Raw genomic sequence first — 26338 nt, forward strand, 5'->3', positions numbered from 1 at the left:
CTTGCTCCCAGCCCTGAGCCTTGGGACCTCAATGTCCTGGTGGCACCTTCACACCCCTCACCTCTGTTAAACCCTGAGAGGTCTGTGGTCCGGGGGGACGTCCGCTTCCCTGGGCACCTGGCCATGGCTGCTGCGTCCTCCTCTGCTAAAGGAAAGCAGCGCACCAGCCTTCCAGCACTAGGGGATGAGGAGGTGAGGGACTGTGTTAAGCACCTGGTGTGCAGTAGACTCTCGATCCCTGTGTATTTCCCTTTAGGCCTGTCATTTTGGGGAAGCAGGGGAGGACAAGGAGAGAGGAGGAGGTCCAGCAGAGCGATTGCCACCTAGATGTCCCAGCAGCCCACGCCTCCCTCAATGCGGACCCGCCTGGGGATACTCTTAAGGTTACTAAACAGGGCCCAAAGGACCTTGAGCATAATCTTTCTGTCCTATTTCCCAAGGATGAATCTGTGTGGGCTATCCGAGGTCCCGAGGCCTCTGGTCTCTGTGCTTTCTCCCACGCTGACTGGAGGTTCTTTGCTCCCAGGGCCTACCGAGGCTTACCATCCCCCGCAGGTGGAGAGACACAGGTTGAACTAATTTAAAGGCAGCAATGTATTTTGATCTAACCTGTCTCTCCAAAATGTGACTATTTTGACATTGAATCGTAATCAAGCGATCAAGATAATTACAGATTTTTGCTTGTGTGTTGGGCTTCCCATATCTAGGGCATCTTTTATGTTCTGAGCCCGTGTCCAGTGGGCAGTCACATTCCCAGAGCTCAAAGTGACCGGCTGAGGCAGTAAGCAGGTTGCAGCCAGGAGCAGAGGAGGCAGCAGGGGTTCTAACGCACCAGAGAGCGGGTGGCGGAGGTAGGAACAGGCAGGCCACCCTTAGCCATGAGCAGTGTACACAGTCCCATGGCCAGGGAGCCAAGTTGGGATGTTTTAAGGAGGAGAGAAATAGAAAGTTCTGGAAGTGGCCAGAGGGCAAAGAGGAATTCCTACCACACACATGGACTTGTGGCATAAGGAAACTGGGAAGGAAAAGCGGCTCCTGGCAAGAAAAGGGGAAGGTAAAGGAGTCAGGTTTTGTTTAGAAGAAAATAAATGAAATGTTTGGAGCACAAGGTTAGGAAATAGGGATTTCATGGACAATGGGCCTGGGAAATCCAGAGGCCGCTGGGAGAAGGTTCCAGATATTGAGGATGGAGACATGGGAGGTGCAGCTGGGTTTCTTTGGGGGGCAGGCTGAGAGTCCTGGACTGCCCGTTGGGGGATGGATTAAATACTGTGTCTCCTCAAAATTCTTACGTTGGCATTCTAGCCCCCAAAGTAGTGATAGTGGGGTGAGGCCTCCTAGGTCACAAGCAGGGAGCCTCGTGAATGAGTTTAGTTCCCTTATATTAAAAAAGGGGACCCCAGGAAGCCCTCTCAGTCCTTTCTGCCATGTGTGGAAGAGGGCTGCCACCAGAGCCCGGGCATGCTGGTACCCCGATCTTAGACTTTCAGCCTCTAAAGCTGGGAGCAATTAATGGCGACTGATGACCCTGTGCCTCACTCTGTGGTCTGTTGTCATAATGAAGTCTCTCTGTTAACCAGGCCTCTGCTTATCCATCACTCACTTATTGACCAGAGATGGAGACCCAGTGACGACATTCACTCGGCTCCGCAGAGGCAGACTTGGATTTAATCCACGATTGCCTGGCCCTTCATCACGTGCCTGTCCTCACAGCCTATGTTGTCTCTTCCTCTGTGCCTGGCTGGGGAACCTGGGGGACCCCTAAACACATGGGGTGTGTTGAGAGGCCCTAAGGAATGGGGAGGGTACCCAGCATGGATTCCCAGAGTTCAAGGTTTCAGAGGTGGGGTCCCTCTGGACAGGCCGGGGTAGGGCTGCGGAGATGACGTCTGGGACACGTGGAATGAATTGTCCGGCGGGGCACCACTGGCAGGAAGTAGATGAAAACTGAAATGGTTTAGACATGAGCATAATGACAGGGTCCCAGATGGCTTCTGTAGAAAGCCTGGGCCACTAATTGACTTCATGCCAGAGCCTCTGGCTCGGGGCTGAAGGTCTTCTGTCTGGCATAATTTTTAGCCAAAGGTTTTGGATGAACGCATTGTGAGAGGGAGCCTGGTGGTGCTTGGCTGACCCCCCCTGCCCTCGGGCACAGCTGTGGGGTCCTGTTAGAGCCTCAGCCTTCTGCACAGTGTCCTGAGCTCTGCCTGCCCCCGCAGCTCCCCCGGCCCCTCCCTGGGCTGGTCCGCTTATCCTGCCGTCTAGCTGGAGGTCCAGCTCAAGTCAAGGTCTCCCAGTAAGTCACAGAGGCCAGGAATCTTGTTGGTAAGAAGATGGGAGGCTGTGGGGGAAGAGCTGGCTTCTGCCCTCCCTTCCTGATGCTCCGGGAGTTCATGCTCAGTCTCCCAGGGTGAATTCAGAGGATTACAGAGACTCTACTTGGTGGGGGAGGGACCCTCAGGAGCCTGAGGGGTCCAGTGTCAGCAATCAGATGAGGGAAGGGGAGTTGTGAGGACTCAGGAGAGCAAGGAGCAGGTCAGGGCCATGGCTTGTGGCATTCACTGCTCCCAAGTTCACGCCTGTCAGCCCTGCAGGTGAACTGACCCAGCACTATTCTCTGGAGGGTGTGGCCCAATGTGTCCACAAGTGAAAGGGAGCTTGACCTTGTCTCCTCCCCAGTGGGTTTTATCCCAGCACGTTGGTTCCCTGATCCTGTTTGAGACTCAGTATATTCTGCCAAGTATAGGCAAGAATGACACCTGTTCCCAGTAACAGGGCGTCCATTGCAGTGTAAAGGTGGCTTGTGTTGGTGGCTCATGCCTGCTCTCAGGAGGCTGAGATCTGAGGATCACAGTTTGAAGCTAGCCTAGGCAGGAAAATCTGTCAGGCTTATCTCCAATTAACCACCAAAAAGCCAGAAATGGAGCTGGGGTTCAGGTGGTAGAGTGCCAGCCGTTAGCAAAAAAAAAAAGAAAAAAAAAGAAAAGAAAAAGCTAAGTACACAGGTTCTGAGTTCAGGGCCCAGGCTCTAAGTTCAAGCTCCAGTACTGGCATACACACAGATACACACAGAAATGTAATGTCACAAGTATTTAAAGCATATCTAGGTGTCCAAGGGGAGTGGACTTACATGAACGCTCCCTGGGGGCGGTTGACAGGCTGAAATCAAGAGGGCACTTTGTCAGCCAGGGAATGTGACAGGTGTCTGTCTCTCAATGATGCCTGTGCTGGCCGGGGCCAGTCCCACCGCATGGCCCTCAGTTCTGATGCCAGTCTCAGGTCCTGGCTTGTGATCTGACCCGTTGGCTTTCTAGAGTTCTCATGACTACTCCTGGGGCTCAATTATTTTGCTACAGTGGTTTACAGAGCGCTAGGGACGCACTTTACTTCCATTTTACCCATTTGTTTATAACAGACATTAAAGAAGACCCCAATTAACAATTAGGTGGGATAGATGCCTAAAGGGAAATAGAAAAGGAGCCTCTATGCGCTCTAGGGACAAATCATCTCTGGGAACTTCCGTGTGTTCAACTTCCTACAAGTCCTGTGTGTTTTCCTGGAGGCTTCATTATGTCATATGACTGAGTGGATCTTGGTGATTATCTTATCCTCAGCCCCTCTTCTTCCTAGAGGTTGAAAGTTCTAACCCTCTAATTGGTACGTTGGCCTTTTGTGGTGATCAGCCTCATCTTAAGGTTCCCCAGGAACCCCCAGCCATCTCATGAACACACAGAGGGCATTCTTGTCCTTGTACCCCAATTTCAAAGACAGAGCAATGCTGGGTGATGAGTACTCATGTAAGGGTGATAGCGGCTGTCCTAGGGAGTCAGAAGTTGGGTGATTTAATGATGAGCCACAGATGCGCTGGGCTCTGAGCTTTGAGCTCCTCCCTGCAATAAAACACTGTCTCCTCTTGCTGTTTATGAGCTGTGGGACCAGAAAGAACAAAAAGAAAGTGACTTGAGTTTGATTATTAAACCTCAAGTAAGCAATCACTGAATCATCTCGTCCTGTGTTTTATGTTGTTTAGACCCAGTTTCGTTAGAAATCAGACCCAATTTATGAATGTTCTTATAAATGGGAAGAAAATAAATTCAGACAGCGAGATCCCCAGGAGCTCTAAGGTCATAACTGAGGAGTTGGCTGGGCGCCGGGGGCTCATGCTTGTCATACAGCTCATCAGGAGGCTAAGATCGGAGAATCGCAGTTTGATGCCAGCCTGGACTGAAAAGCCCATGAGATTCTTACCTCCAATTAATCAGCAAGAAAGCAGAAATGACAGCATGGCTCAAGTGTTAGGAGTACCAGGCTTGAGCAGAAAAAAAATTAAAAACAACAATAAAGGACAGTGATCAGGCCCTAAGTTCAAGCCTCAGTGCCAGTGCACAAAAAAAGTTGAAATCTTTCTCAAGGAAAGTTTATGTCAATGATGAGGGTGGCCCCACAGTCTGTATGCATTAGAGACAGCTTTGAACATACTGTCACCAGCCCCAAGCCCATGGCTGCCTAATGGAAGGAGGGTAGAAGAGAAGGAAGGTGGAAAAGAGGGAGAGTTGCACCCCATCACTCCCCCGGGGATGTGTGACACTGACATTGGGACATCTCCCTACTCACCCTCACCTCGGCTCTCAGGGATGAGTGGATTTTGAATGAATACAACTTCTTTTCCTTTAATCACTGCTGCTGCCCCCCCCCCGCCCCCCGCCCTGCCCCCCACCCCTGATATAATATTTAGCCAAAGCTCTTTGGGTGTATTCTTGTTCCTAATGAAGAACCTTCCCAATGCCAATCTCTGGGAACAATAAAATAGTTTGAGACAAGCTCATCTCAAATATGTCCTATTTATTAAAAAGAAGAAAAGGAATCAAAGTTCTCTTTCCAATAAATTGAGCTCTGACAATAGACTTTTCATTTTCTTTCCAAGAATGTGTCCTCATGTCCTCTTTTGAGGTGATAAATCCTCACTCCAGGACGGGGGCCTCTGTGCCTGGAGCTGAGATTTCGCCGCTGAGCCAGGGTGAGGGCAAGCAGGGCAGGGCTCAGAACGGGGCGCAGATGCCAGTCAGGAGGCAGGTGGCAATTCAGGTCCAGGGAGGCTGACGGCGCGCTTCTCCCTAGGGGCTCTAAGTGTCCTCAGCTAGCCTGAGTATGAACCTATACTTTTGCGGATGGTTTTAGAACAAAGTTTTGCTCCAAATGATGTTTTCTTTTTACAACCAACTAGAATCCATCAATTGTTTGTAAGAGATGGTCTTAGCAGCAAAGCAATAAATATTGTACATATGTGTTTATTTCTGCAAAGGATCTTATTATGTCCTGTCATTGGTTGAGCATCCTGCTGGGTGGTAGGTGGACACAGCCAGTCTAGGATGGCCCTGTAGATCAGCGGGGCGCATAGAGATGCAAGGGTGGAGGAAGTGCTGGAGATACGTGTGCAAAGTTCTTTTGGTAGTACTTAATAATCCTTCATGTACTGTCTCCAAAAGCATTGTATGTGGTGTGTGATATGATGTGGGTGTGTCTGGTGTGATGATGTGTGATGTGTGTGTGTGTGTGTGTGTGTGTGTATGTGTATGTGTGTGCACTGGGCTTGAACTCTAAGCCTATGCACTGTCCCTGAGTTCTTTTGCTCAAGGCTAGGGCTCTATCATTTGAGCCATAGCTCCACTTCCAGATTTTTGAGTAGTTAACTGGAGTTAACGGACTTTCCTGCCCAGACTGGCTTTGGACCACAATCCTTAGATCTCAGCCTCCTGAGTAGCTAGAATTACAGATGTGAGCCACCAGCACCCAGCAGTTTTCTTTTTTAAATAGATGATAGGAAGATGCTAATTTTCCACCTGTGGTGATGATACAGGATTTCCTCCTTAAACAAAGTTAACATTAAAAAACAGTGGAATAAAGTTAAGAAAACTAGCCCAGGGATACGGAGCTGCAGACAAGCAGGCTGCGCAGGCAACCGCTTTGGAGATCCGGAGGCCTCTGGGCTCCAGCCACCCCCAGGGAACTGCATGCCCCACACTGAGATAAACAGTGCTTCCCAGCCTGCGTTCTGGGCTCCTTTTTCACTTCACACTGATTTTATAGTTTGTGTATGCTCCGTCAGGGCCATTGGCCTTTTTCTGCCTGATCTCTTGAGCCTCTTTCCCTGGACTTCCCAATCTCAGATGCCATCCTCATTTGAGGCGGCTACAGCCAGATGGAGAAAACCGTTCCCATGATCCTTGTAGAGCTTGGAAGTGTTTTCATTGGCATGATTGCTGTTCACCATTTTCTCCATCAATCTGGTCTCCAGCGTACCCGCATCTGCAAACAACAACAGCAACACTTAATAAATAACAGCTTCGTGGAGGAGCTTCCTTCAGAATGCTCTCATATGAAGAAAGGAAATTTTCTTAAAGCCACAGTTTTCAAATTTATAGTAACTGTACATGGGACAATTTGGGGAAGGAGAGAGACAGACAAACTGACAGACAGAAGAATGGACTTAGTCCCTGCAGAAACCAGCTCACCTCCTTTGCAGGCAGCATTTCCTGCCTGACTCCTTTCTTCCCTGGTCTCATGCCTTCTTCCTCTCTTCTTCTGGGGAGCTTCTGGGGCACAGGGGCGGCATCTTTGCCTGCTGGGTGCCTGCATGTGCCAAGCACTGGCCCAGGGACTGGCTAGTTGGAAGGAAAGGACGGTGCTAACTCTCTCCCTCGTTAGCCGTCATCCTTACATTTCATAAGTGCATTCATTATCTACCACCGTGTGATAAATCATCTGCCGCCCCCCAGAAGTCATCAGACAGATTCACCGAGGATGGAAGGAAAGCCAGAGTTTGTCAGTATTTTCAGATAATGTGTCTGATCAGAAATATGCTGAGATACAGTGCAGTTGCGTCCCGGGGTCTCTCCTGAGTGCAGTTAGATCATCAGGGTACTGCCCCACGAAGGAGTGGCCCTCAAGCCGCCTGGGCTGGAAGAGCTGCTTCTGGGCTCTTACACGTGGCTGTTGGCTGAAGCTGAGGTTTCTCTGGGGGTGTTGGTGACATGGCAGCTGGCTGCTCCCGCAATGACTGTTCTAGGAGGGAGACGTGGACAAGAGGGAGCTGCAGAGTGTCTGTTGTCTGATCTCAGAAAGGACACATCCGCACTTCTGCCATATTCTATTCTATTGGTCGCACGCACACGGAAGGGGCTCCTCCCAGGGACCGGTGTCATGGGGGCCTGTCCTGAAGCCTGCCGCCATTGGGGTAACTAATAATAAATATACACTAAATGCTTGTTAAAGTGGTTACTTTTGTGCCAGAAGTAAGGCTTGAACTCAGGATCTGGGCACTGTCCCTTAGCTTTTTCGTTCAAGGATGGTGCTTTCTCACTTGAGCTGTATCTCCATTTCTGGCTTTTTGCTGGCTATTTGGAGGTAAGAGTCTCATTGTCTTTCCTGCTCAGGCTGGCTTTGAAGGTCAGACCTCAGATTTCAGCCCCCTCTCACCCCGAGCAGCTAGAGTTACAGGCATGAGTTATTGGCACCTGGTTTTCTGACAAGTTTCATCCCTATAGTATGTAGCCCAAGCTGGCCTTGAACCCGCATTCCTTCTCAAGTGCTGGGATTATTATTATCACCACCGGGCTCAGCTACTTTTATGTTTAATAGATACTTCTTTTTTTCGAGCAGATTTAGGTTTGTAGCAAAATGAATTGGAAAATATGAAGTGTTTACATAAGTCCCCAATCATCAATGCTCCCACCGCCACCCCGGGGTTGCTCGCATTACAGTCAGTGAAGCTTTACCGACGCGGCATTTATCATCATTGTCCGTGGGCTGTAGCTGGGTTCACCTCTGGTGCTTGGAATTCTATGGAGTTTGATGTGTTGAACCCAGGTGTGAGTTATAGAGGAATGACCGAGGCCAGTGGTATTGGAGAAGGATCTGTTCCTTCCCTCTCTTAAAAGAAATGAGCAAGTGAAGTAAGCCAGACCCAAAGAAGCATAGGTTGCATGGTTTCCCTCATTTGTTGTAACTAGAATGTGCCTATAAGTCTCTAAGTAAACACACTGAATGGTAAAAGACAACAAAATTACACTTGGACATGATAAAAATTATTCAGGACTCTAGACATTGATAGAGTGAGACCAAAGGAGGGTATTCTTAGGAAAGAATCACAAAGGCTCAATAGCTAAATGCACACGATCATATAAAACAGACTGCTCTCGCACTCTCTCTGTCTGTCTCTCTGTCTCTCTCTCTGTCTCTCTCTCTGCTTCTCCTTGGTTGCTGTTTTTGCTTTTTGTAACTTTCATCTTGTATGTAAGTTTATCTGTTTTGGGGAGGGTAAGGAGGAACAAAGTGTGCACAAATGCAGCAGCGATACTCAGTGGACACTGTGTTGAAAACGAACTATACAGCTTGTGGGGGAAGGGGGTTAGGAGCGACAAACTGGGAGAAAATGAGGGAACAGGTGACGCTGTTCAGAAAGCAAGGTCCTCACTACCTGCCTTATGTAACTGTAACCCCTCTCACATCACCTACACAATAACAATTACAAAAGTAATAATAGTAAAAGAGAGAGGAGCACACATACTCGGGGGGCCACGGGGACTGGAACTGACAAGGACAGGAGACCAGAGGTGCTCAGGGTACTGTTTATATATCAGTATTGTACAAATGTAACACTGATACAATATACTGTGCCTCTCTTCCTGGCTCCTTTGCTCTGATTAGTTTCAAGGAGACTGCTAGTTTAGCTCTCAGCACAAGGAAAAGGTGAAATGGTCCCAGCACTTACATATTTAAGGAGTAAAACTCCTTGTGACCTACTGGGGGAAGGGGTGGGAAATCCTTAAAAAAATTAAAATGAGGTAGAAAGATGTACTGTATCCAAATCTCAGTAGAAAATCAGTTTGACTCTTCAAACTGTACTAGCATTCTAGGATTCGTGAGAATGGTCATTGGATTTCTTTGTTTTGTTTTTTAAACAACTTGCTTCACATTGTACCCAATGTTTTATGGAAATATTTTATAATAGTTCAGCTTAGCTTTTAAAAAGTAGTATTTGCCACAAAGTAGAAAGAATCGGGAGAATCTTCTTCCAATAATACAACCTTTGGGGGGCTGGGAGGGTGGCTCAGTGATAGAGCGCTTGCCTTGCATGCATGAGGCCCTGGGTTCGATTCCTCAGCACCACATAAGCAGAAAAGGCCAGAAGTGGCGCTCTGGCTCAAGTGTCTGTAGAGCACTAGTCTTGAGCTGAAGAGCTGAGGCCCAGAGTTCAAGCCCCATGACTGACAAAAAATAACTAAATAATACAACTTTGGGAGTGCAGCACTGTCTGATCCTAAGGCTTCAACAGAATAGCTGCCCTGTCCGCCCCCAGCCTTCTCTCATTGGGGATAAAGTCTGTTAAGACCAAAAAGGTAGCAGTGCCACTCAAGAGGTAGCGCCGTGCCGATGCACTTACTAAAGAGCGTGACATCGCACTCTCTTTCATTTTCTAAGTATCAATGATTTCAAACTCCCACGCTGGCCTTTTCTGCCCCTTAGCCTCTTCTGAGGCAGGGCACGCTAGCCAGCAGCACCACTGGGGTGGGGAACAAGCCTGTCTACGGCGTCTCACCTGCAAGGCGTGAGTATGACTATTTTGAAGAGTCTACCACCCCTGCCGCCCCACCCCAGGGTGATTCTTCCTAGCCTCTGAGGTCAGGGTGGGAGAGCAGCCCTTCCTCTCTCCTTCCAGTTGACGTAGGAGGTGGTGGTTATTAACTTTCCTGGCCTCTGCCTGGGCCATCTGAGAGACCCCCTGAAGGACAACTTCAGCTGGAAGGTGACATTGAACTAAGGAATATTGGACATTTGTCTCTGTACACGGAAGGGTTGGAGTACATGGTCCAGGATGTTTTGCTGTTCTACCTAGGGAGAGAAGCTGAGGAACGGTATGTAATCGCCCAGGTTACCCTGTTCTCTGATCAACCCAAACGCAGGGTTGCATGCCAGTGATCACATCTGGCTTGTGAGCTTTTTATTGACCCTCTCCAGGGTTTTTTGTTTTTAACTTGCTGTCAACACTCAAAAAATATGGAGATGTCCGCTAGCCACTTGTAGCATGTGTCAAATGTCCCTGGGTATAGCACCACACCGCCCCCGTCCCTGGGCTGTAAACTTCTGTAGTGCAGCCATACTTGGCCAAAGCCACATGACACATTTTGCTCACTTTCATTCCCTTCTTGGCTGCTGCAGAAGTTTGAGCTGGCAAGCTCTGCCTTAAATTCTCCCTGTAGTCTCTAGGTCACCTGAGACAATGCCACTAAGTAAAGAAAATGTATTCGAGCCCGTTCCACGGTCTGCCTTGGTTGACTCTGGTGTGAGAACCCAAGCTATGGATGCAACTGTCTGGTTTGTTCATGAACGGAAAGGGCAAGAAGAGAGCTCAAAGCTGAACATTCTGCAATGGTGCTAGAAAGCTTCCTGTTAAGGAGGCTGCACTACAGATGTGCAGAAGGGATATGAGATTTTCTCCATGAACATCTGTGTGCATCTGGGAGAGAGGAGACCCAAAGAGAAAAACAGCTTCAAAGACACCTTTCAGGGCTGGGAAGGTGGCTCAGTGGTAGAGTGCTTGCCTTGCATGCATGAGGCCCTGGGTTCGATTCTTCAGCACCACATAAGCAGGAGAAAAAAAAAGCCGGAAGTGGCGCTGTGGCTCAAGTGGTAGAGCGCTGGCCTTGAGCTGAAGAGCTGAGGGACAGTGCCCCGGCCCGGAGTTCAGGCCCCATGACCGGATGACCCCCCCCCAAAAAAGACACCTTTCAATCATCTTCTTTCCTTTCTCCCGTTCCCCTTGCTGTCCAGGTCCGTGTCACAAACGGCGGGCGGGTAGCTGCTGTGCCCAGCTGGGTTCCTTGTCAGCCCTGAAGCATGCCGTGCTCGGCCTCTACCTGCTGGTCTTCCTGATTCTCGTGGGCGTCTTCATCTTAGCAGGTAAGTGAGGCTCTTTTCTGTCTGGCTAAGAAAGGGAGACCTGGGACCTCTGTTCTTCATTTCTATGGTCAGGAGACCAAACGCTGCCTTCGTCACCATGGAAACACAGAGGAAGAAGCTGGCTGGTATTTTGCACAAGGCCTGGGTCTCCTGGGACCACTGGGGCATGGTAGGGTGAGTTTGTCCCAGTTTGGCCAGGCTCTCCTCCATCATTTCTGCTTGTGGGATGGCCAGCACGGGCTGGATTTGGAGCACATGCTCTAGTGGAGAACAACAGAGCTCATGGACATAAGGAACGGACTGAATGGGCCTGTTACCCTTGTGCGTTGCACCTACAGGCAGTCCTACCATGATGGAGACAGTAGAGCAGAGGCTGCGGTCTTCTCTCCCTGGCTCCTTTTCCATCTTTCTCACTGGAGAAAGTAGGCCAAAGGTATCCATGTACTCTCATAAGAACTTACCTCATGCTGGCTTCACACTAGAATTGGGGCACAGCTAAATAAGACCCAAGGGTTTTTCTCAAGGAGCTTCCAGTCTAGAGGCTGAGGCAGGGTCCTGCAGGTAGATTCTTGCCTCGAGGAGGAATTGAAGACACTCTGATGGTGGTGGTGGTTGGGTGACGGTGGTGGTTATGGTGATGTGACAGCACAGAGGAGCCGGTGCCGTCTGGAAGCGTGGCTGTTGCGTGGAGAAGGGTGAAGTTGCTGGAAATGAGGCTGCTGACTTGGAGTGCTGAGGGTGGGGTGCTTGGGTTAACTCTGGGGCAGGAATCTGGGGGTTCAGCCCTTATAGATGACCCTGCCCTGGAATCCTGGGGCAGACACCCAGGACCTCCCTACTTGCTCTACTCCCCATCAAGCGGGACCAGTCACCCGGGCATGGTAATGGATTCTCAGGTTTCCACACGTGAGGCCTCTGGAGCAGTATCTGTCCCATCAATCAAGTGACCTGAGGAACAGCCAACAACAGCAACAACAAGAGAGTCATGATTGATCCCAGAGGCCAAAGGATGGTGTCCAGCAAGACCTCTCACGGGCCGAGGCAGCCAGGGGATGATGTGAACATGTTCTTGGGCTCCTCAGTGCGAGGTTGGGATCTGGGGTTTGTGGGTTTGGCTGCCAGGACCATAACAAATTTCTGGAATGCTTGGAAAGTGCTCCAGCCCGGCAGGAATGCCAGGCTATGGCGTTACAACCGCTCTGCAGAACAGGACTTGTAGGTGGCGGAAGGGGTTCTAGGGGAGAGTGACAAGGCTGGTAGAGGGCCTGGGCCAGGAGGCCGGAGGCCTGAGAGGCCTGAGAGACATTTTCCCTGGGGCACAGAAGACCTACCAGGGAGGGAAAGGTCTCTTGTTGGACCCGAAGGGCTGACAAGTGGAAAAGGAGAGCCTGGGTGTGGAGCTAGGCCCAAGGATAGACATTGTAACGACAGATTTCCACTCAGAACACTGGAGAGTTTCTAACCCTTGGCACCATCCCGCATGACAGAAAGGCTTTCCCCTGGCTTGTGTTTGCATAGGATTTATGATGACATTTTGGAAGCTTCAGAAAGGAGGGTGGAACATGGTTTCTCAATCTCATGAAAATGTTGCCACGTTCCTTAGTTGTTCCAAGTGGAAACCTGGGCAGTGTGATTGTAGAGTTTCTCTTATTTACCTTTCTTTCCCTCCCTCTCTTCTTCCCTCCCTCTCTCCCTCCCTTCCTTCCTTTCTCTAATCACTTTTCACCCTAGAAGTTTTGGGGTACCACGTGGCTTGTGTGGAATGAAATTTTGGGGTGTCTTAGAACTAATCTGAGGAAGCTCTGTCTCCTATCTTGATGTGTGGCCACTGCCATCTCCACGTTCTTGTCTGGAAAGTCATGTTGGCCTCCAGGTGAGGTTATGTGGGGAGGGAGGCCCTGGAAGAGTATGGTCAGCAATTGCCTTTCCCAGCGGAAGTGGAATGTGGCTCTACCTGACCTTAGAGAGGTTTCTTCAGGTTAGCTCACTAAAAGCCTCCCAAGAAGCTGCCTTCCCACAAATGTCAAGGTGACAGGAGATGGGGGAGACGGTTCGGGATGAACCATACCTTGCCTAGCCTTCTGTTGGGTTCTTGCGCTCGAGGTTTTCATTCTTGGCTTGCTGCCTGGCCCTGGAGAAGTCATCTTGCACAACACGTCCATTGGAGCCACAAACTTCAAAACTTCTTTGTGAGCCCAAAGCTCACACATCTTATACCTAGATGACAAACTTATTTATGGTGTGCAATATTATATCTGGGACTGAACATCTAATTGGAGTATAAACTTATTCTTACTGTTTCCAGCATTACACAATTATACTCTTATTATTTCAAAATACTACGAATGCTGCTATTCCCTCGTGGGAATTCTCATAAATCCTCATCCTGCACAAATATTCAAAATAAAAGGCCAATCCTGTATCTTTTGTTTTCCTGGCTTCCCCAATCAGATTAGTCTAGCCATTGCCCAAATGAGTCTCTCAATTAGACTTCCTGCTCACCATCTAACCATCTGCTTCTGACCAGCATCCCTCCAGGAACTGTTCTCTGGTATTTCCACACCATTACTAGGGTCCATTCTGTCTGCTCACAGCCTCTGTCATCTCCAAGGAAGCTGCCACAGCGTTTCCTTCCACCTCCAATTTCCTCGTTTTCCTCTTCCATTAACACGTTTTGTTGAGTACCTGAGATGGGATTCCCTGTTGTCCTCACTGTGTTCCAGATTATTGCAGCGAACACAGACTGTGGGTCTAAGTTCATAAGCAAGAGACTTGAGGTTGAGCAGCCAGGTGATCAGAAGGTCCTCGGTTAGCACTTTTGGCAGGATAATCTCAACGATGGAGCTAACGGGTTAGAGGGGACTCCTTAGTCAGGGGCAGTGCTGGGACATCACTATGGTGACCAAGAATGGACATCAGGAATCACTCTTCTTCCCCTTTCCTGTGGCAGCGGGGAGACTCTCCTCGGGAACAAGTCTATGATGCAGGTGCCCGTACATTATAAAAACGCCAAGGACACATGAGGGATCATTTCCTGCCCCTGTTGCCTAAGGAGGTGTGTGCATTCCTTGAGAAATGAGTTCATTTTTTACCTTGAGGAGGCTGTGGGTCTAAAAAACCATTACCATCACTTTCAAGGAGACAATGACCCAAACGGAGGGTCTCCCTGCTGTTCTGTGTGGGAACTCACCAGTAATGGAAGCGCAAACCAGTGGACCGATGTCGGGTCCACCTGTAATCTAACTGTAGCAAGCGAAGAGCTATGGAAGGTGTTCTTGTGGGAGCCTTGTTCTGGTTCCACTTAGCGCCACACTGCTTGCTCTTCCTCTATCCCATTTGCCTCTACTTCGTAGTGTCGTTTGTATATGCTGGTCAACTTCCCCAATCCCTTTTGGATAAGTAATTATAGCACTACCTGTTCTTTGGAGTGTACGTACACTGGCCCGGCAGTGTTCAGAGAGAATATTAACGTGGAGAGGATTGTGTAGTGCTTTACGCATGGATAGCCCTGGCCACTGGAGCAGCCAGCCTCCCACTCCTCTCGTACCAGCTGTGGTGGCGTTGGCTCAGTACCATGTCCTTCCTGTGCCAGCATTTCCTTATTTGAAAATGGAGGAGATGACGTCGGTGCCTGGGTCACTGCGCAGTTCTGAGGCTTCAGTCAGTCGGGCTAGCCGAGACACTGAGGGTTGCTGGTGGTTGCACTCTTACTTTCATTAGGGTCATTACTCTTTCCTTGGTTTTCCTTGCAGCCCATTGAGCTCGATGATGTAAACAGATTTTATCTCAGTTCATCTGCAAGTGCTCAGTAGTCTTGGGAACAATACTTTGCTGCCTGGATATTAGAACACTCATTTGTAAAAATCGCAGGTTGGGCCAAATCTGTGTTTCTGTCTTTTATGCCACGGTTACAGACACCTTTTACATTACAACCAGGGCACTCTTGTAACTACACCCCAGAGAACCCTTCCTCCTGTGAGCAGTGCTGATGGTTTTCTCTACTACTCTGTAACTGTGGATGTTTTCAATGGTCACAGCCTACCCATTTGTTTCATAACCCACTAATGGGGCATCAGCCACAGTCTGCAAAACATTGGGCCAACATCTTATTTTTCTCTGTGTCTTTTGAGCATTCTAAGAGAATAGTTACATCCTGAATAGAATATTGGAGCCAGATATATGGGTTCAAATCCAGGCTGCAATGTTGAATGGGCCATTGTTGTTTTTTTGTGAGTGTGTGTGTGTATGTGGCAGTTTTTAAAAATTATTCTCTTTAAGTAAGGTACAAAGGAAGTTTCAATTCAGTGAATAAGGTTATGAGTACAATGCACCCCTTCCATCATTCCCTCCCATCTTTCCCAACCCCACCCAAAACCTCAAGTTATGTAATTCGTTTTCACATCTGTACATCGAATATAATGACTAGTATTCACCCACCCATTCCTTTCTCCCAAATGACTCTATTGTAGTAACCCTAAAAATTTCTGTTTCCTTGATTATAAAATTATATTCCCTCTGTTAGATGATTGTGAAGACTAAATTAATACAGGAAAACTGTTAGGGCTTGGAACATAAAAGGAACGAACAAGGTATTAGATACTACTACTGATACAATGAGGAGGGGTTGCATGGAGAAGAGCAAAGGACTAGATTTGCAAAGGGTTAGGTGTGTACTTATTTAGCCTATGAACCCATAAATATGTCAGCAGAGAGAGCTGGCTCCAACCTGATCCCAGTGACCAAGGGAACCCTTGAAGCTTCATCCGGGATCTCAGACCTGCCGTGACACTGCACACGCGCCGAGAAGCAGGACGGCACTTCCAGCGCCGGGTTCTCTAGTGGGGAGAGCACTGGAGCCGGCTCCGTGATGCCAGCCCCGCCCTCGGCGCCAAGACGCTCAGCCTTGGGAAGGGCCTCAAAGGACATCTCGTACAGCCTCCCGTCCAAGGCAAGGACTTCCCTCCCGACTGGCCAGGAAGACAAAGTTGTGTGCTGCTCCTGAAGAAGGCCGTGTGCCTTCTCATCCCCCTCGCTGTCTCTTTACGGTACAACCCCACCCAAGGTCACTGTAGAAACCCAGAGGGAGCAAGCCGTCTCCCCCATCCGCAGAGTCTCATCAGACCTGGCCTGGAGCCCTCTCTGTGTGGAGGTCTTGCTCTTCACCCGTGCCACATTACATGAAATTATTGGTTCATGTGCCTGCTGCCTCCTCCCAGTGAGCTCCAGGTCAGATGTAAAACAGATTTATAAACAGAACAGGAGATAAAACTGATATATAACAGATACAAAACAGATATATAAACAGAATGAGACCCCTCCTGGTATGGCCTGGCCAGGGAAGAGGGCTCTGGGTGGAGGCAAACTTAGCCTGGGCCCACTGCGTGCTGCCTAAACTTGCATGGACTTTGGTAGTGAAGACTCCTCGTAATGCACACAGAGATGGAATACTGTGCAGCCCCTAACCATCGTGACATTCCCGACCCCAGCTCCGGCGCTCTTTCATTGGACCCCACATTGCCTAGTGAGCCCCGCCCCCCCCGCCATCATTCCAGGACAGCACAATTAGCTTTGTCAGTCCTGTTGTTGCTTTAACTTCAGTGCAGACGTTGTCAGTAAGCCCAGCCATCCTCCTGGTTCCTGCCAAGTATTGCCGCCTGTTGCATCAATCTGACTCTGCATGCAGACGTCCGTCACTTAGCTCTCCCTGTCAGCCTTTGTGCCAGTTATGTTAGAGCTGATCTCCTAACCCAGTCTCCATCCATCTCCTAACCCAGTCTCCATCCGTAGCCTGCTGCCACACGTGCAGTTCCTGGGGTGGGGTGGGGGAGTGGGGTGGTGGAGGTGGGAACATGACCAAGGGCCCTCTAGTCCATGCACACATTTTACCACACATACTCACGTGTGTGTGTGCATGTGTGTGTGTGAATGCGCATGCGTGCAAGGCTCTGTGTGGTTAACTCCAGGACCTGCACAGACTTCTCCTTAAACATGGGCCACACTCCCTGGAGAAGCCTGTGACCTGCGTGCATCCCCCTGGCTCAGCCTGGCTTCCACCTCACCAGAGCTCCACCAGCAGAAGGCGCCACGGAAAGCGGGGGGGAGGCAGGACTGAGGGGCGGTGACACCTTGCCCTCCCTATGTAGGTGGGGACAGCTGGCACACGTCACCGGCACATTGGACAATGAGCCCTCTGCGTCTTCAGTCAAGGCTTACTGAGCCATCTGGAGGACGGGCAGATCTCAGCTCTGTCCCATGGGAAACCAAGAGCCACTCCAACCCATACCTGTTCCTATGAATAAAGTTTTATTAACACACACCCATACACACTCATTGATGTTACCTATCAGTAGCTGCTTTCACATTACAGTGGCAGAGTTAGTGGTGATAGGGACTCAGTAGCCACAGAGCCTAAGATACTTACTAGCTGGCTGTTGACAGAGATGGTTTGTCAACCCTCTGCTCACTGGTTAGCTCCCTGTCTCTAGATAGTTCTTCACCGTTTTCAAAGATTTTTCACGCATATTTTTGGCCTCCGATCCTTGTAGTATCTGGAATCTAGGGGGGAAAAGCCCATTTTCTGGCTGAGGAAACTGAGTCTCAGAATTGCTGTGTCTGTGGCCTGTGGTCCCTCAGCCAGGAATCAGGTCTAGAGCGCAGCGAGCCCTGTGGTTTCTTCCCAGGCCTCGGGTCTGAGGCGGAGCGCGCCGCCTAGGGTGGCAGCGCTAGGAAAGGAGCTTTCCCAGCGAATGAACACGGGGCGGGGCCGGCAGTGGCACCTTGCTTGCTTTCCTCTGCCGCGTGGCCTTTCTTCCAGACTTCGCCATGGCACCTTTGAACCCCGCTGCCCTGCTCTCTGCCCTTGTCTTCTGCTGAGGATGCCCAGGGTGGTTGATTAGATTTTACCACTCGTGGGTGACTCTGGGATTGGAGCCGAGCCACTCACAAGTTCCTGTTTCCATCCTGCTGGGGAAGAAGAAATAATAAACGCATGGGATTTCTCTGATGATCCTAAGAAGGAGCGTGCCTTGGCAGACTCTGCCCAGGCGCTCAGAGCAACTTTCCCCCTCAAGTTCAGAGCACAGCCTTACCAAATTATAGGAGCTACGAGGAGGACACAGAGGAGGCCTTCTTGGAGTAATCTGAGAGAGGGGAGGGGCTAGGGTTGCCCTTCCAATGTTCCCATCTCACCGCGGATGTGGCCCATCGCCCTGGGGAAATCTCAGAAGAGAGCCAGGCCCAGGACTCCTCCACTCAGGGGACGTAGGAGACTCTCACAAGGTGCAAGCCACGTTTCTCTGGACTCAGCCATCGCTGATAGAGAGAACCTACCAATAGCATTTGAGGGTTCCTTTCTTCCAAGTTTTCATTAGCAGTTCTTGTTCTTCTTCCAATTGCCATGCTGCCTGGGCTGAGATATAGTTGGGTTTGCATTTCTTTCATGGCTAAGGGTGTTGAGTATTTCTTCATATATTTGTACATCCTTGTTTGAGGATTGTCTGTTCGGTTCATTTATCCATTTATTGGGTGGATTGCTCTTTTTTTGGTGTTTAATTTTTTTTTTTTTTTTGGTCAGTTGTGGGGCTTGAACTCTGGGCCCAGGCGCTGTCCCTCAGCTCTTCAGCTCAAGGCAAACACTCTACCACTTGAGCCACAGCCCCACTTCTGGTTTTCTGGTGGTTTATTGGAGATAAGAGTCTCACAGACTTTTCCTGCCTGGACTGCCTTTGAACCACGATCCTCAGATCTCAGCCTCCCGAGGAGCTAGGATTACAGGTGTGAGCCACTGGGACCTGGTTAATATTTTAGTTCTTTATAGATTCTAGCTAAGAAACCCCTGTCAGATGAATAGTAGGCAAAGATTCTCTCTTATTCTGTAGGCCATGTCTTCCCCCTGGGAACTATTCTCTTTGCTCTGGAGAAGTTGTTTTAATTTGATGCAGTTTTGTTTATTAACTATTTATTTAACTTATTCACTTGCTCTTTTTTGCTGGTGCCAGAGTTTGAACTCAGAGAGAGCTCATACTTGCTCAGGTTTCTTGCTTGGCAGGTGTTCTACCATTTCAACCATACTCCCAGCCTGGCTTTTTGCTGTCATTTGGAGATGGAGTCGTGTGGACTGTTCTGGATCTCAGCCTCCTGAAAAGCAAGTGAGCTCACAGGCCTTACCCGCTGGTGTCAGACCCACTCATCCATTCCTGCCGTGATTTCCTGAGCTATTGGAGTTCTATTCAGAAAGTGGTTACTCTATGCCAATATCTTCACGGGTCTTTTCCCTCTAGTGGTTTAAGGATTTTGTATTACGGTCTTTGATCTATTTTGACTTGATTAGTTTCCCTAGTTTGGGAGGTTGGAGAATAAGTCTCTCTCTTGTACCTGGGGATGTCCGGTTTTCCTCACACTATTGAAGAACTTGTCTTTTCTCGAACTTGATTTTGGAGGATCAGGTGGCTGTAATCATGTGATTTGAGCTTATTTTTGGATCTACTGTTTTAGTCCATCGGTCTCTGTGTCTGCTTTGGTACCATGCTGTTTTTGCTACTATGGCTCTGTAGTATAATTTGACATCAGGTATTGGAGTACCTATAGTGGTTTTTTTTTTAAATCAGATGGGGGGTTCTTTTATGTATCCATATGAATTGTATATTTTTTTGTTCTGTTTCTACACAGCCATATCAAATAAGCATGAGGTAACATAGGAGAGTGTTTACAACTTCGGTTAAGAGAAAAGAGAACCGTGTGTATACACTGAGGGTTGTTATGCCAACATGTATACAAACGACAAGGGGTGGCGGGAACTGGGAGAAATGAAAACCACAGTGTGTAAGTGGGTGTGGGTGGATGGACGAGGCTGGCTGGGATGCATTTTTCTCTTTCAATTTCCTCTACTGCTGTTGGAGCTGTTAATGAAGTTACCCATTTAAAAAGCCGCAGGAATCCTTCTCTAACCCTGAGAATATGGATGCCTAGTGAGGTTCACTGCTCTGGTGAACAGGGCCCCAGCAGGCCCCCAACTGGGCAGGAAGGCCTCGGCTAGGCTAATGCTAGGCTAATGCTCAGCTCGGGGCTTGGGGGAGGGAGGAGCAGAGGGCTGAAGCACGCTCAGGCGGCGCCTGTGTCCTGCGCCTGTCGGCTTTGGACCCTTGGGACCTGGTGACAGGCAGAGCCTGCAGCTCCTCACCACCTGGCCCTTACGTGGGCTCCTTCTCCATCCTGTGTCTGCCTATTCGCCGTTGGCCCTGGTTGTGCCTCCGGGCACGTTGTCTTCCTGTGGCTAGGACAGTGGTTCTTTTCTCCCCAGCCTCTGTCTGTGGCGCCTGCCAATCTCACTGCCCGGCTATGGTGCGGTCCTACCTGTGTTTCCCATCCCATGCGTCACCTGATCTTCCACAAACTCTGAGCCAGTGTCCTCATTCCCACTGACAGGTGACAAGACTGAGACTCAGTGAGGGACACCGTTCTCACAGGAGATAATACGAAGGTGCTAATACATTTAAAGGGCACTCTGGGCCTGTGCCTGTCACCACCCTTCCAGCCTCTTGGTAGAGGGTAGACAGGGAAACTGAGGCACCTGGAACAGAGGAGCATGGGGAACACTTCCCCTCAGGAATCTAGTCCCATGCCAGTTCTCTGTTCTACTCCTTTGGTCTCAGCTCACGCAGCCTGGGCGTGTGGGATTTTTACGAGGTCTGTTTTACGGCACAAGCACATATGACTGATGACGGGGCCGTGGTATCCCACTGCAAAGATCAAATAAAACATATGATCTCCCGGCAGAGGATTTTTAAATGTCCTTGATAAACTAGGTGGACGGAACATTCCCATTTCCTCCCATGGCTTTCCATTTGACTAGGCGCGAGGGGCTGGAATAATGTTCTTCTCACTCTTGGAACGGGTCCCGTAGCTGGAGCGGTCTGCTCTCAGCTGTTTGTTTTTCTTCCTAGCAGAGAATCTTGGGAATGGTACCCACCAAACCCCGTGGGTATAGCCACGAGGAGCCCTGTGGCCCCTGGCCATATATGCCCCTCCCACATGGGGCCCAGCCGGTGCCTTTCCTCCTACCGGGCAGAGGCTAGCCCGGCATTCTGGACATACCTATAGAGCAGACCCAGCCAGTCTCCTCCTCCCGCCTCCCTGAGGGGGAGAAGATGGAGGAAGGAGAAAGGAGCCGCTGGCCCCCAGGCTCGAGGCCAGGCTCTGAAACTTCAGCTGAGCCGAGGCTTCGCCCCAGTCCCTCCCAAGTCAGCCTATCCATCCTGTGGGCTTGGGTGGGACGGGCTGAGGCTGAGTAATTTCTTGCCTGGAGTGCTTGTTGTTTGGATCCAAACAGACCCTCCTCTGAGTTGCCACCCTCACCCTTGGGGGTGGCGAATTCTGAGACCCAGCCAGAGGCTTAGTCTGTCTTTCCATCCCTACCCCACACAGCACCCCCTCTTAAATTACCCTGTGGGATGGTTTTTATTGTGGGAAAATACACAATATAAAATTTACCATCTTGACCATTTTAAAGGGTAGGGTTTAGTGGTGTTAAGTACATTCACATGGGTGTGTAGCCCTCTCTATCGCCCATCTCTCAAACTCCCCCATCTTCAAGGCCTCCCTCCATGCCCTGAAACCCGCCCTGAACTTCCTGTGTCTTTGAGAAATTGAACTATGCTAGGTACCTCACAGAAGAGGAATCACATAGCCATTGTCCTTTGGGGACTGTAGATTTCACTTGGTCCAACGTCTTCAAGGTTCACTTCTGCTTAGTCTGTGTTGGAATGTCCTTCCTTTTATAGGCCACATGCTGTTCCCCCCTTCCTCTGTCACGGGTGGCTGGTATCTTCTGGTTACTGGGAATGCTTAATGCTGCCGTGAGCCTGGGTGTACAATGATCTGTTTGTGTCTCCACGATCCAGAATTGCTTGTCCTTTTCATCTTTAAGCCAGATTGCATTTCAAAGTCCAAGAAGACGCGATGGCTGCCCGAGACCTCTGTCTTCAAACAGAGGAGGTTGAAGGAAGACAAAGGAGAAAACCCAATGCTATAAGGATAATGGATTTTAATTCTCCTACAGGGTCTCAGAAGCCGTTCAAGCTGAGATGGGGCAATCAGGGAATATTGTTGGAAACTCAGATTCCATCCCAGCAGAAAGTTGGGCATCCACTTAATGGGCTGAAGATGGTTAAAGGGGCCTGCTCAGATTCACTCTGGCCTGGACACACACAAGTGTCAACCAACCCTGCCCAGGCTTCAGATAGACCTATGTTTGCTGTGTCTGTCTGGGTTGTCTGCTATGGCCTTTATTAGTCTGTTGGCTCAAACAATAAGCACAATTGTCTCAAAGTTCTGGAGACTAGAAGTCCCAGCCAGGGCTCAGCAGGGCTGGCTTCCGTGAGGGCTCTCTCCCTGCCCTGCAGATGGCCTTCCTCCTGTGTCTCCTTTTCTTAAAGGACACTGCTCAGGTTCCTAATTCACAGCCTCATTTTACCTTTATCACTTCTTCGAAGACCTTATCTTCAAACCAAATATGGTTTACCTTGTGAGGTTTCTGGGTTTGGGACTTTGACATAGGAATTTTGGAGAGACACAAATCAGCCTATGTTCATTTCCTCCTTTAGTTAAGGGATTATTTCAGATTGTTTTATATTACCTAGACATAACAAGACTATCAAGTACATTAAATGGAATGAGGCATGATTCCATAGCTCTAAAATCAGTTAAATCCAATAATGCTAGGTGTGTGTGTGTGTGTGTGTGTGTGTGTGTGTGTGTATGTGTATGTGTGTGTGCGTGGGCGCATGTGCATGTGCATGCATGCACGCATGCGCATGCCAGTACTCAGGCTTGAAATCTGGGCCTGGGCCCTGTTCCTGAACTCTTTTGCTCAAGGCTTGTATTCTACCACTTGAGGCACAGCTCCACTTCCAGCTGTGTTAATTGGAGACAAAGAGTCCATAGACTTTCCTGGCTTTGAAAATTGATCCTCAGATCTCAGCTTCCTAAGTAGCAAGCATTACAGATATGAGCCACAGCCCTGGCAGTTGCTCCTTTCTAATCCTTATGTTTGTTTTTATTCTTCATGCATGTGTGAATGAGTTTGCTTACAATTATACATTTCCCATGTTGTTACCTTCAGTTATTATTGTGAGTGAGGATTCCAGTGAAGACTGCCGAGTGGATGCACTGCGGTTTCTGATTCTTAATTCCTCATGCATGACTTCTCCAGGTTTCAAGTGCCACAAACGAGTTTCTTTGCACTATAAATTTCCCTTTCTTTTGGATTCTTCCTTGGGGTGAATTCCCATGAGTGAGATTCTTTCACAAAGGATGCAAACATTTTTACGGCTCTTCATACATTGTGCCAAGATTGCTTTTCCAGAAGAATTTTGCACAGTCATCAGCAATGTGTAAACACACTGGTCTTTTCTGGAGTCTAGCCAGCATGATGTAGCATTGCTCCACTACTTTTAAAGACAGTTTCCTTTTGTACTTTGGTGTTCGCTTGTTCATGATCTGAAGTTTTTCAGTTGATTGTTAATTATGACATCTCTTGAGGGAACTGGTCACGTAAGCCTTTTTGCTATAGAAGGTCAATTCAGATATTTGTGTGTGTGTGTGTGTGTGTGTGTGTGTGTGTGTGTGTGTGTGTGTGTGTGTGCGCGCGCGCGCGCGCCCGTACTGAGCTTTTACCTTTAAGTCTTGCATTCTATCACTCAAGTCATACCTTTCCTCCCAGCTTTTTGCTGGCTAATTGGAGATAAGTCTCATGAAGTTTTCTGCTGGTATGTCTGTGATCTACCATCTCAGATCTCAGCCTCCTAAGTCGCTAGGTCTACAGGCATGAGCCACCAGTGCCAGACTAGGCCATGTATTTATTATTCACCATATGCTTGCCACCTTGGAATGCCAAGGGATGACAGAGGAAGGCCTAGTTTTTATCTTTCCTAAAGATGTTAACATTTGCATTGTACTTGTCATTTATTTTTTGTGCCCAATTCACTGCTTTGTACACTGAACATCTCAATAAATTCTTATTACACGTAGTTCAATCCCAGATGACATGTTTATCTTCTCTGTGGTTCTCAGAGACCTACATTGCATTCCAAGGAATGTAGAATCAGAATCCAGTATGATTCTGAAACCCTAGAGAGATAACGCAGACTGATCATTCAATATCAACAAACACCAAGTCGTGCTCTAGAGAAATGGGAAAGATATGCCTGTAATTTGCAACACTTTAACTAGACACATGATATTTGTACCTACTTATGGGACATAGTGTGAAATTTCAATTCCTGTTCAACAGTAATTTTTTAAAGTGAGGTTTAGGGTTTGGCATTGGCAACAGGCTCAGTATGAGTACGTATGCAGCACAGCTGCCCACCTGCTGCTGTTGTGCTCAGAGAATAAGGAAGGGGCAGTCCTGTCCATGAGGGCTTGAGGGCCAGACATTTGCTTAGTGTTTACCTTCTTTTCCCAGGTTATTTATTTTATTTATTTATTTTTTTGGTGTCAGTCTAGATGGAGTCCACACGAAATGGATATTCTTGGTACAGCAGTTAGAGTCATTTCTAAGAATAAGAGGACAAAGCAGGCGTGGGTGATAAGAAGCATAAAGAAAGTACGGGGGGGGGGGAGGGGGGGACTTGCCCATCCTGCCACTACCCACTCAAAGCAGTCCAGCCCCAGGCACCACCTCAGAACACGGGGTGGGACCCTGTGAACACATCTCTTCCTTGTCACACAGCCCAGGAGCGAGAACAGGGGAGCAGCTGCTCAGGGATCCTCACTGATGCGTCTAGGAGGAGATGAACTCACCTGGAGGCCTGGTGCCTCTGTACCTGGTCTGAATCCAGGGGCAGCAGTGATTCAGGTGTAACCAGAGCACCGCCACTGGGGAAGGTCAAAGTCTCAGGATCCACCTGCACAGCAAGGACAGAGCAACCTCCTTCATGGTCAGAAAACACCTAGGCTCCATGGAAGTGACCGGAAGGAGGAGAGCGTGTTCTAGACCTCAGTGGATAGTACCACGGGGGAACAAGGGTTCAGGATGAGCAGTCCTGGTGGCCGCCAGGTTGGAAAGGGTGAGTGGCTGTGTGTTCCTGTTAAACAAACATGTGGACTCATGAGAGTCTGTGTGAAGGCCTCAGTCATTGGCTGGTGGTGGGAAAACCATTTCTTTTTACAGTCTCAGTTTTGCATCTGTACAAATGATGAGGATTAAGCACTGGTCAAGAGTTAAAATGAGATGTTCATGACAGTGCTTTGCAAAGTATAAAGCTCTGGGTCTTCATTTGATGTTCCAATATGAATAATAATGTCAATGAATCTAATGATCAGTGGAGAGGCATCAAAGTGGAGCATGTGCATATGATGGGGAAGAAGAAGAAGAAGAAGAAGAAGAAGAAGAAGAAGAAGAAGAAGAAGAAGAAGAAGAAGAAGAAGAAGAAGAAGAAGAAGAAGAAGAAGAAGAAAGAAGAAGAAGAAGAGGAGGAGGAGGAGGAGGAGGAGGAGGAGGAGGAGGAGGAGGAGGAGGAGGAGGAGGAGGAGGAGGAAGAGGAGGAGGAGAAAGAGGAGGAGGAAGAGGAAGAGGAGGAAGAGGAAGAAGAGGAAGAAGAAGAGGAGGAGGAGGAGGAGGAGGGAGAGGAGGAGGAAGAGGAAGATCTTAGATTTGAAGAACGCAGAGCCTTCCTTCTACAAAATTGATTTCCTCAAGTGGAATCAAATCTGCATAAAACTCAGACCACAGTGCCTGGACAAAAGTAAGCACTCAGAGTTTATAAGAATGAGCTTGAGCTTGAGTTCTTATACACTTCCTTCCAAGGCAGACATTATTAATTCCATTTTTAGACAGAGAGGGAGAGACTCAGAAAGACAAAGTCCCCTTGTAATGAGTTGATGGTGACCAGAACTTGAACCTAGGCCTTTATAGTCTAAGCTAGAACTTTCTTCCTTTCTAGTTTAACTATTTCTAAAAACCCATCCAGTTCTTAGAGTCGATGAAATTCTACAATCTGCTTCCTCACTTCACACAGCCCCCTGAACTTCACACAAAGCTGCCAGCTTTCGAAAAATTGTAAACATGAGTTGCATGCTGTGATTTTTTTTATTATGAGATGTTACACGTTGTCATCAAAGCTTTTCTCTTTTTAGAAAGTTTCTGACTCCATCTAAATACAATACTATGATTGATGATTGTCCTTGGCACAATTTTATCTTACTCTTTCTCAATACTAAATATTTTTTATAATACTGGAGTTATCCAACCAACTAATAATGCAAAAATACTCTGGGGACCAATCAATCCTCCCAAGTAACTCATTCTCTCAGTCTTAATGTTTTTAATTGGAAAACTGCCTTATTTGGGTAGAGATGCTTTTTGTACTATTGTCAGTGA

At 48.6% G+C, this 26338-nt stretch overlaps 1 protein-coding gene across 1 annotated transcript in view; it reads left to right on the forward strand.

The window, feature by feature from the left end:
- The window catches only part of Scara5 (scavenger receptor class A member 5), an 89019-nt gene that overhangs the window by 15669 nt on the left and 47012 nt on the right, over positions 1-26338 (forward strand). The window contains exon 4 of the mRNA XM_042697859.1: positions 10831-10959. Within this exon, the coding sequence (XP_042553793.1) occupies positions 10831-10959 (129 nt within the window). The remainder of the gene's footprint in view (positions 1-10830; positions 10960-26338) is intronic.

Source organism: Dipodomys spectabilis, unplaced genomic scaffold, assembly GCF_019054845.1.
Source record: "Dipodomys spectabilis isolate Male_0828 unplaced genomic scaffold, ASM1905484v1 ptg000229l, whole genome shotgun sequence".
Taxonomy (NCBI): domain Eukaryota; kingdom Metazoa; phylum Chordata; class Mammalia; order Rodentia; family Heteromyidae; genus Dipodomys; species Dipodomys spectabilis.